We start from the raw sequence: 12,705 nt of genomic DNA on the forward strand, positions 1-12,705 counted from the left end.
CTGAAATTTAAATCACCATGACGTGCATAATATACGGTGTAGTCACTCGGTGTTAATCATGAAAAAAAGTAACTTATTAATTTAAAAATTAATTTGGAAAAAAAGTAAGAAGTTAATTAATTTAATATTTTAACTTAAATAATGTTAACTTTTAACTTGTTGAGGCCCAGGCTTTATTATAATACCAATAATCTGTGATAATAGGTACTAATAAGATTTTAATTGATCTAACGTAGATAACTGAGTCATTGATTTCCTGTAATTTTGTAATTTGTTTTTTGAACTGTTTAATTAGGTAGGTATATATTTTGGTTCATGACAGTTTGTACGATTTTGTCATCATTTCTTTCTTACAATTTCAAAAAATTACAAATATTGTATGATAAAAACTTCTTAGAAAAGGAGAAAGAACATTTATTTGGTTTACGTTCCTTTTAAGCCTGTCACTGAAAATATGAAAGTTTGTATTCCTAAATTATATATACATTTATAATATTATTTATTTAGATATTAATAAATATATGGGTAGTTAATATTGATTATATTATGTTAAATAGGAAAAATATAATATAGCACTAGGTATACATTATGTATTTACTGACTAAGGTAAAATTATTCTGAATTAATGTTAATTTTATAGACTGATTCAATCTTGAATCACAGAAACAACAAGCTTTGGAGACCGCAAGGATATGCCCAGAAATTAATTTTATTCAAACGAAAAATTGTTTACATTATTTTCATATTTAAATTGGAATTTTCATTGATATTCATATAAACCCAAATCATTTTAAAATTATAGCTATATGCTTCCATTAAGAACGAAAATGCAAGTAGACTGTCTCATTGACCATTATCTCCTAGCTATAATCCTATCACTATATTTATGTATACAATATAACTGTACCACTTACCAGTCATATGTACATCGACATAATTTATTCACTTGAGGTTGATATATATTGTTGAGGAAATATTTTCAAGGATCAATCGATAATTCATAACCCAGCCGCACAAGTATAACAATTGTTTGCTAAGTACATTTCTTACAGTGTCATTGTATAATAATATTATATTATAATAGTTATATTGTACTGAACAAGGTTAGTATAAAATATTTTGTCATATTTTGATAGAATGCAATTGGCTAATTAATAAGGTTTGGATTTGAAGACAAAAGCCTTTTTTTTAATAATAATAATAATAATAATAGAGAAATAATTTTTATATAAAAATGCGTGTCATTTAATATGTAGGTAAGATGATAAACATATTTTTTTTGCCATTTTTTTGCCTTCTTCACTTATAAATGCCTTCATTGCGTTTAATTTTCAATTGATTTAAGTTTTATACGACATACGTATAAATGGTACAGATCGATAAGATTTTCTGAAGACTGCATTGATGGCTATTAATTATTTTTAATGGGTTTTATTATCGGCGATATTTACCAAATACTTATAATTCTTTATCGAGTACTTGGTATGGCCAGTTAATTTAACGTTTATAAAAGTACCCATACTACCTATCTATAGATTAAAATATGTTCATAATGCGTATAAACTTACTATTGTTCGTCAGTCCACCCCGATTACATTTTCTAATACACACTAGTTAAATATACAATGTACAAACTATTTAATTTTTTTTGTAATTACTTTTTTAAATTAATTAAATGCTTTTTTTTGCCTTTTTTGACATTTTAAATGCTTTTTTGAATGATTATATTGCCTTTAAATCTGAACCTTACTAATTAATATTATATAGTATTAATAATAATAATAGTATAAAAATACACTAATTTTTTTTTAAATTGAACCATCATTTTTACTTTATTCAATGCTTAAAATTAAATACATATCTTTTGGTTTAAATTTTAAAAACTTAATTAGTTAATTAAACTAAATTTGATATTACTACATATTTTTTGATCAAAATAAAATAAGGTATAATGCACAAATTGTGGCTCGTGAAAAATGGATATTTATTTTTGGCCCATTTCATCAAAAAGGTTGCTGACCTCTAGTTTAAAATATAAAATTTTGAATAATATTTTTTTTATAAAAACTCAATTTATTAAAAAAAAATTTACTTTTCATTGCAGTCCTCTTACCATATTACATTTACTATGCATCTTTGCTTTGTATTTTACATGAAATTCAGTTTACAGAAGTAACTGCTTAACACCTATTAATTATTATCCATATTTTAATGTTTTATTTTGTTGCTTTCATTAAAATTAAATCTAATGTTGTGATCAAAGATTTTGACAAACATTACTAATTTTAATAACCTATCACTTTTATATCATAATTACCTCAAGTCAAAAGTTAACAAAACTATAATTTAACAAGTTAGGATTAATAAAATATCAACTTTAATCATATACAAAGAAGCTTATTATTTAAAATTGTCTTAAATAATATTTAGATTTTAATCTTATAAATAACATCACAAATTCAAAAGTGGTTACATATGTAATCTTTCCAATTAATTTCAAACTAAATACAGGATACTAACAAAGTTAATAATTATAGGCCTATTTTAGATTTAAAAATTGGCTGTTTTTGATATTTCCTATATTTGGTAATAAAGAAAAAAAAATATGTTATACTGTACGTTTTGTAAAGCAAGCGTCGATAAATTATTTTAAAATAAAATCTTTGAATATTTATTAGACCAAAAGTTATTTAATTTATCATGTCTTTCTGTTACTTTGTACAAAATATAAAATATTTTATAAGAAAAAATAAGTGTTTTATCAAAAAATTTACATTTAATAATATGATAAAGATAACTTCATAAGGGATTCCATGGCATACACAACATCCCACGTTCGCACACCTTTGCCAGTGACCATACAGATAACAACAAAATTAAACTTTCATTCATGATATACCAGTTATTGCTTTCATTTTTAATAATCAATTACTATTAATTTCATTGATACAATAAAGTATTGTAGTCAATGTACTTTTGTGAACAGAAAATATTTTCAAATTTTATTTTATTTTTATCATTTTATGCTATATTTTTAAGGAATGCAATAAATTACAAATTAAATATAAAAAATGAAAAAAAAAATGATTTGTTTGTGTAATCTGTTACAAATAAAATGAAAACATTTTTCAATACCAATTTAGTGTTGGAAAATTACTTTTAAATGTTCTTAAGTTATTTTACTTGTTACTAAGAGATAAATGCAATAAATTTACTTTACTTTTCAAATAGAAAAGTAGCTATGTTACTTACTTGTTAAAAAAAAAAACAATCTTTTTTTTAAATTTTTAATCAATTTATTGTCATTTTACAAGCAACCTAGAACTATACTAGAAATATACTATAGTTAAAAGGTATAGTAATTGTAAAAAAATATACAAAAAAAAATTATAAACAAAAATTATTAAACATGAATACAGGATACAACTGGCTGGCAACTGATGGACCGACACTGAGTTTGTAATAACAATTAACAGCTCTCAATTGTGTTATGTTAATATTATATAAAAATAAAATAATTTTTATACAGGGGCAAATGCCTATAATAATTTATAACAATGCAATGTAAATATTTTGATTTATAATTTATCAGTACATATTATAATATATACCTACCAGAAAAATAATATTATTCTATAATGTAAATTGTAATTATTTATAATAATTTATAAAATTGAATAGCTTTTGTTCAGTTCTCGTTCTGAATTCTTTAGAGTACCTATTAAAAATAAATAGCCATATAGGTACTGCATTCATAAAAATTTAAGACTACTAGCTAAGTGTTAATAGTGTTTACGTATACTTATATTGGTATACTTAAGAGGATGCTACCCATGCATTTGTTGTCTCCGTCTTACACACATACTCAAATTTTCGTTTACTAGTTTCAATAGTGTGCTGTTCGTTTTGATATTAGAGTGATTTGACCTATTATCAATTTTTTATATAATAATATTATCTGTGCTTAAGCGTTGGCTTTTATTCGATATTTTAATTTTTTAGCGAGATATGAGCATTTTAATTTTTTGATATTTTACATACTTATATCTTGCTTGAAAATGAAAATTTCAAAATATTGGCAACGGTTAAGCACAGATAATGTTCTTACCTAAAAGTTTTATAATAGGTTAATTCACTCTAGTATTAAAATTAACAGCACACTATTGAAACTAGTGAACAACAATTTGCTATGTCGTGCGTGTGTAAGACAGAGACAACAAATGTATGGGTAGCGTCCTCTTAAGACCCACATAAGACACATATTTTATAATATTATTATTATTTTTAAATTCACATTAGATATTAAGTACGCCAAAACTGTAACGAATTATACTATAGAAATTACTTATCAAAAGCAATTTCCTTACATTTCAGTTACTTGGAAATAATTCTGATGAAATTACTTAAAGCATTACAAACAAATTAACGCCGTTACAGTAACGCTGAATACCATGTATTAATAGTAGGTAATTACTACATTCAGGCTACTACTAGTCTCCAGGGTTTAGTAAACAAAGTAAAGGTTATTCTTAAATGGCAAAAATTTAAAACAAAATAAATATTTACTTAACAGTCATACACATACAATATGAATCAAGAAAAAATAAATCATTATTTTATAACCCTTTATAAATACTAAATTTCTAAGTGCAAAAATATTAAATGATATGGTTTGAAAATGAGTTCATTAGGTCATATATTTTAATACATTTTAAAAGATACAAATTTGAAAATATAAACTTTGAATTATATATTTTTTATGATATTTATACATTATTATAATAATGTTTTATTCAGTCTGTAAATTAATAGGAACATATTGAAAAACCAGTAGGTAGTTTAATAATTTTGTGTAAAGGTACATGATACTAACAAATATAAAATTAATTTTCAAAACTATCAACCAGACACAATTTATCTTTTACTTTTGGCTTCACAAGAAATAACTTGTGTAGATAATTAACTTGGATACTTGGAAACTCAACTTAACAATAAATAAGTATATAAATGTTTATAAAGAAGCATATTATTAATTGTTTAATAAAATACACTATGTATAATTTGATGAAAAAATGTTCAATTTTAAACAAAATTATACTCACATTGATGCATAGACATTTTATTAAAAATGTTATGATCATTTTGATTTTCCACCACCAGCACTCACAAATGAAAGGTATATATTCCAAGCTAATGACACTATTTGTACAGCTAAAACCCTGTATTGTAGTGGGACAATAATGAAATTAAATGTTTGTACAGCTGGCCAAATCTATAAATAAAAAATGTAGGATAAGATATTATCTAATATTAAAAAAAGTTTGTGTTCACGTTTTTACCAAATAACTAGTGAGCATAACTTTCACAAAGTCGTCTTCTAGCTTATTTTGAATTTGTGGCCATTTATCACCATTAAACACTCTACTCATCATTAATACAGCTCCATTAATAATTGGCGATGCAATCAATTGGTCGACTGATATTTTCTTAGTAATTATTGGTATTGTGTTATTAGTTCCCAATCTGTCCAATGATTTGTACCACATACTAAGTGTTGGTCCAACTGCACACCCAATAGATGCAAAGCGCACCATACGTAACCAATCAATTTCATCAGGTTTACACTTTTCAACTGCACTTTGAGCTATTAAATCACCAACACCAAACAAAAAACCTAACATAATAATTAATGATTAAAAATGTATAGAAACATTTATACATATTTTTACAGGTTACATCTTACATACCTGTCTGAATAAGATTGGTCCGTATTGGATACGTGTGGCTGCAGTATCTGTACCATTTAAAAAATGCCATTTTAAATGTTTGTTCTAGGCTATGGTTTATTTTACCAAGACAAAGACAATTTAGGTGCTATTAGTTTTCTAAGTGTTATGTTTGGTCCTATTTGCTTACAGATTAATGGCCTATATAGATTAAAGTTAAAAGTTGATAGTTTTCCAATATTTATTTTAGTTTATTCATTAGTAAGTACCTAATTATAAACAATGTATGAATACTGAATAGATTATTACCCTATGTCACCGCCAATTCTGTTTTCTGCTACCAATACTGGTTAAATTTACTACTAATTAAAATTCACTATGTTGTTAATTTCATTCAAACCATTACTGTTGTTGCAACCTGGTACTTGTTAGTATTATCAAATACTTAGGTATACGCACGATGTAGAGAAGATATCTTCTCTACATCGTGGGTATATGATGGTACTAGATAACATAAAAAGGTTAGTTGTTGTAACTTGTGGAATTGGGGAACTGGTCCCGAAACTTCATGGAGGAAAAAAAATAAAGATAACCCAACCTAGCTAACCGCCAAATGAATTCAAATTTTTAATTTAAAATTTAGTATTTCTAAATGCACCGTCTTTAAATAAGAAATCAGTTCTGTATTTAATAATTACCACGTTTTTACATTTTATTGTAGTGTTTTGTAACGCCTTTGCGACACGTTTTTTCCAGATTCCCAACACCCAGTCAACTCCCACAATCACGATTCACGATATACGAGCTACGAATTACGAACGAGCAACGAGCAACGATGAACGAGTAACGAAAACTCGCTCAACAGCCCTTGGACTTAGCACTACTCTCATGAATTTTCAAATTTTTGTTAACTATGCCCTGTTTATCCGTACCATTGTTTGCCGTTTACGCCAACCGTACGCCTTTTATTGTCGTTGTTTAATTTTAACCCTAGTTCATACTGCCGACTCAGTTCGTGCTGTCGATTTATTTTCTATAAATTAGATAGGTAGTGGAATTGTAGCCATAAAATATATTATTTTAACTCATTTTTTTTAAAAGTAAATCTCACTTTAGTGTTGTTTTCATCATCAAAATATATAAGTTGATGTTTGGATAATTTAATAGTCTTGTCATTGTTCTGTATGTAGTTATATTGAACATGATCAACCTAAAAAATTATTAGTATACATATAAATAGTATAATATAATAATATGTTAATATAAAATTTTGAGATAAATTTTAGACCTAACTATAATTTATAAATTCTAAAAAATCCTTTCAAATAATATAATAGTCAGTAATATTATATTAATATTTAGATTTTAAAATAAGCAAAAATAATTAGTATTTTAACTAAATATAAACATGACTATTTTGATGTACATGTCTAGTGATGTCAGCAAAGGATTATTGTAACCATGATTTCACTTTACTCTGTAAATTATATAATTTATTATTATAAATCTAAGTTTCTTAAAAATGTATGTTAAAACATAAAATTAAATTACATTTGGACTTATAGCAGTAAATGTGTTCTTGGAAACCATGTATTTATGCAGTTCATTTTTTTTACTTTCTTCCTAAATTTAAAAAAATATATTTTACATAGTTAGTTTAATGTTAAAATATAAACTAGTAATACTAGTAATAGACTATATGTTAATAGTCTGTACAATTTAAGCAATTGACTTAAGAACCATAATAACTGTAACTATATTATATAATTGATTAACTATGGTACCATATGGTATTTTTAAAGTAATAATATGTAAGTACTTGTACTTACTTTTGTAGACATAAGCAACATTTTCTTTGCTCTATTCGCCATATTTCAGTTATTTATAAAAACGATTTATTATATTATTTGTAAATAATTAAAACGCTGGAATATTAGGTAAAACAATTAGTTTACTTTATATAGCTGGTAACATAAAATAAAATAAATGATATAAACGTTTTGTCATCATAATGCACTACACTAATACACTATCAGTAATAATCTCAGCGGATAGCTGCGGTATTTTGTTGATAACTTTTCTATTAATAGAAATTGTACACAAAGTAATGAATTTATCATAACTCCTTTTACGTAACATCAAATAAAAATGCTCATGTTCATATCTTATTTAAAATTAAATGTATTAAACAATAATTATTTATAAATATTAAAATTAAAGTGAAAACTTCACTGGAAATGGTGCGTTATGAAAAAAATTGTCCCCTCCACATAAGTTGCTTACATAGTTTTAATATGGGCAATAGTTCGTTTTGGACTAAAAAAAAATAGTACGTTTTGGACGAAATTGACTGTGTAAATAGTACGTTATGGATGATTTATACATTTATGAACCAATTTTTTTCATGGAATAGTTGAATTAAGTTTTATTCTGATAGCGCCAATCGACTTCCCGCTTTTTTTCTATAATAATCGATGCGTATCTCAATTTTGTACATTTTGGCAATATTACGTTTTGGAATGTCACCCCTCAATTTCCTACCTACCTTTAGTGGTTCATCCAATTATCTTTGCAATACCTTATTAATATAAATAAAACTACTCATTTTTTTGTATTTTTTGTGTACTCATTCTTTTTTTATAATAATAATGATGATCAACGAAGAAATAATTGCTCTCCCAGATCATTTGGCGGACCACGGCTACTTCCTGCCAGTTATATATGAAGTTGATCATATAGTGCATGAAGAAGAAGTAGTCAAAGAAGTAGAGGAATTGGAAGAAGAAGAAGTTGAGGTATTGGAAGAAGCAGAAGAAGAGAAAGAGGTTAAATTGTCGAAATGTCGGAATCATATACTTTAATTTCTGGAGTCCATAACCGATCGAGGATATATTATGTTGACAACTTGGGATTCAAGTATTACAAACGAAAAGTCCGAGGACACCGCGTGTATCTATAATAGGTTATCCAAAATAATTACCTATCTACCTATTTGAGAATAATATTAAATATATTTTATATTTTATAGGTATTTAGTATGCGAACGGCAGAAGAATCGGAACCAGTACTGGCCTTCCACTGCAACTCTTATTACACATTTGAAATTTGAATGATAATAGAATTCATACCACTGTTATGAATAAGTATTATTAAACATAGGAAATAAGCAAGGATGTAATAGTTAGTAAACAATTAAGAAATGTAGTATTTATAAAACAAGTAGAATTACGGAATCATATAATGATTGTAAATTAGAATAAACAGGTACAATCCCGAAACTGCAAGTAAGTACTTTTTATATAGGAGGGATTGTCCTATTTAGATATAAGGAACAGGAAGATTGAAAGGCGATTAGTGGAAAATGGAGATAGTGCTATTGTCTGTATATGTTCAACTCAATAAACTGTATAACTGAATAGACGTGTGTTTGTTACTAATTTATTTTATAAATCTATATTCAAACTCTACAAGTACGAGGCTACGGTCAACAAACTTGTAACACCACGACCACCAGCTCGGAGTGATTGACCTGAATGTGCCATTTTTGAGAGAAACCATTGGTGAAAGAGGAATTGATCCACCAGTTACAACCTCATTTATGAGAACTTTTTGAGTTATGAAATTATCAAGTGAGTCGTCTCAAACTTATCTGTGTATGCTAAATTATTATTTGTTACTCGTTAGTATTAGTCATCCTTATTAATAATGAACAATGCAAAATAATATATTTTAAGTCAATTATTAACTGATTTTTTTGGTTTTGTTAGCTATAATACAGGAACAGCTCTCAACTACACATTTATTCAGATTTCAGGTCAAGTGAAAAATATGAGACGTCGAAGATTCCCAGGACAATCCTCTATTGACATTGGGCAACTTGCGGTTGTACTGAATGAAGCATGTACCTAATACCATTTACGGTTCTACAGTTCCAAATCCCCCATCTAAGTAAATATAGTTGTTTGTTCTAAGTTTATAAGTTATAACTTATAACTAATAAGCTATTATTATGATTGGTCACATATGGTTATAATATAAGTAAATCGTATATTAATTTATTCAATTTTAAATAATAAGTACCGATTAAATATTTTCATATTACTTACATAAGTGTATAGTAATTTATCTACTCTTGGTAGATATATTTATGAATGTATTAGAATATTTCATAATATTTTATAGGCACATTTATTTGTGTTTTTATTTTTCTTGTATGAATATTGTATTTAATTCCTATTTATTATCAAATAGTAAAATATTGCTATAAAAGGACATTGTCCATTTATGAAATAATTGAATATAAATAACAATTTATACTATAAATGAATATATTTGACATAATTCTCACATATTAGCGTAGTAACTTAAGTATAACTTTGATATAATTTCTCATAGTAGGTAAATGTTACTTTTCTGTGAAATGAGAATTATTCACTATTTGAATATTAATATCGTTATGAAATAGTAACCAAATTGTTTGCTATGATTATTTTAACATTAAAAACAGGAAAATTATTTTTATAATTGCATAGTTAATTTAGTGACAATATTCAGTGACAAAAAATAAAATTATACGTACCATGGTGTTTGTAGTTGTGAATACTTTTCATAAACCATACAATTATTGTATTTAATTTGTAATCATTACAAATTGAATAATGTATTGTATTGAATTATTTCAAAGAAGAATGTTCCAAATTATTATACATTTTATTTTAAAAATTATTACTAGGTTCTTTCAACAAGCATTATACTTTGATAGAAGGAGTGTATGTGTGATCTTTGCAGATATGGATGCAATTGACAAATACAGAGAAGAATTGGCCATGTTGACATTGTTTGGGATGTTCAAGACTGTGCCTCATGTTCCAGCAGATTCGAAATGTTTTCTTACTATCCAGGTTGTTTTCAAAAGTGTTGCAAGTGTTGAATAATTTATATTATTTATGTATAGTCTAAATTAATTTTTCTTAATATACTTTTCACTAACTTTTTTATTTTTTTCTAGTCCTTTCCAATGGTCTATGCTTTACTAGGGAGTATGACTGAAAAACTTTATGCGGCTTTGTTTGATATTGTACGAAATATTTTACCTTTAAATTATCAACGTGTGTGTTATATTACAGATTATGAAAAAGCTCTGATGTCAGCCGGTCAACAAACAATTCCAGAAAGCCAACTAAGATACTGTTGGTTCAATTTTACCCAAGTAACTTTATAATTACTTATGTGCACTAAGTTATATAACGAAAAAAAAAAATAAATGTTTTTTCTAGTAAATTGGACGGTATTGTCACCGAAAGATGAACAGTGTTTTGGATTTGATCAGTACAAACCAGGTAGCAGCTCGCGTTCTCAGAATGGTAAATTTAAGTTTGATATTTGTATTCAATTGTATTTCTCTTTATTACTCTATTGTATTTTTAGGTTTTGGCATTATCTCACTTATCCGCTACCAGGAATGACCCACGCTGTCCGTTTTCAGAGAAAAATACAGAACCAACAACTACTAAGAGTCTTCCGACAGTCCAGATTTTAAAGTCCTAATTTTAGCATTCTAGGTTACTATTTTATCACATTGTCGATTGACATTTAAGTAAAATTGATGGGAATCTTTTTAAAAACAATAAAATATCGTATACCTACAAAGATATACCCGAAATCGGGTAACGACTAACGATGGATTATAAAGTTCGTTATTCGTAATTCGTATTGTTTTTGGAGACAGGGGTATTCAATGTTGACAATTAATGAACTATATAAATACCACGTAATATTTCAATAGTAACCAAATAGTCGGACATGGTTTTTATTTTATTTTATTTTTATTATTAGGTTTAAGGCGTCGATTACTGAAGTTCAGTGTTGGTTATAGATAACTAAAAAATTATCTAGATAAAAATAAAGATAATATAAATGTAATTTATCTAGATAAAGATAAATACAACAATACATTTATCTATATAAATATTATTTTTTTACACTTATTTTTATTGTTGTCTAGTATTTTTGTAATATTAGATTTATATCAATATAATAACATAATATTTATAATAACAACAAATTGAGCCTTTGAAATACAGTTCTACGAAGTTAAAATTGATGGGGAAATAAACCTATAACTAATTAATTTTAATATAACGATGTATAGTGCAGCCCGCAGCAGGTTCTCGTATTATCGTCGGCTCGTCAGCGTGGTGCTTTCACGCGCATGAATAACGCCGCGTTGAAACAAATTACAAAATCATGCGACGTAAAAAAACACTTTCTGTTTGACAGAGCCTTCAAGGCTTAACTCTTGATTGATTTCAGCCACTACGCCACGCCGAGCCACAAGTCGTATTTTTAGTTAACACACGGTTTACACTTTACTTCAGCATATGACTTGAAAAATCCAATTATTATAAAACAGTAAAGTGTTTTTTTATTTTTTCGAAAACGTGAGGAATTCTATTAAACAGAATCGTGTGTTCATTAATAATATTATTATTATGGTTAATTTAGTGGTCTGCTGATAACAGTTGAAGGTAAATAAAAGTATACCAATCGATGAACTGGAAGCTGAAATTAAAATTCTCAAACATATGCTTGATGTACCAAGTGGTACATCCAGTAAATTTGTTTATGTGTAGTTAGACTGGTTAAAAGAGAACGGACGGTTAGACATTTTTAACAATATGTATTTAGTACTAAAAATGTTTACCATAATACCAGAAACAAGTTATAATGTGAAAATATATTTTCAAAATTAAGCATTGTAAAATTAACTCAGATGTACAATGTGCCAAGGTAGACTAGAATCAATACTACTAATATTCACAGAACAAAAACTATTTGTTTTATTATTAAAAAATGACACGATGTTAGAGTAAATAGTGACCATTTTGTGAAATATTTTCGAATTGCACGAAGTATAAAATATCAGTTTCCATTTCATGAAATGGTCATCTCTTCATAAAAAGATCGATTTCACGAAGTG

The 12,705-nt window shown here is 26.5% G+C and overlaps 1 protein-coding gene and 1 pseudogene across 1 annotated transcript; one reads left to right on the plus strand and one right to left on the minus strand.

Annotated features, from left to right (window-relative positions):
* Positions 1–3,334: 3,334 nt before the first annotated feature.
* LOC132937313 (protein Mpv17-like) lies at positions 3,335–6,125 on the minus strand. Its single transcript, XM_061004141.1, has 5 exons — positions 6,036–6,125; positions 5,748–5,836; positions 5,340–5,674; positions 5,103–5,272; positions 3,335–3,718 (listed from the first exon to the last, which is right to left on the minus strand). Exons 2-4 carry the CDS (start codon positions 5,815–5,817, stop codon positions 5,138–5,140), a joined length of 540 nt encoding a protein of 179 aa, XP_060860124.1. The 5' UTR covers positions 5,818–5,836; positions 6,036–6,125; the 3' UTR covers positions 3,335–3,718; positions 5,103–5,137.
* Positions 6,126–8,377: 2,252 nt separating this feature from the next.
* LOC132949156 (uncharacterized) lies at positions 8,378–11,273 on the plus strand (annotated as a pseudogene).
* Positions 11,274–12,705: the final 1,432 nt, after the last annotated feature.

Source organism: Metopolophium dirhodum, chromosome 1, assembly GCF_019925205.1.
Source record: "Metopolophium dirhodum isolate CAU chromosome 1, ASM1992520v1, whole genome shotgun sequence".
Classification (NCBI taxonomy): Eukaryota; Metazoa; Arthropoda; class Insecta; order Hemiptera; family Aphididae; genus Metopolophium; species Metopolophium dirhodum.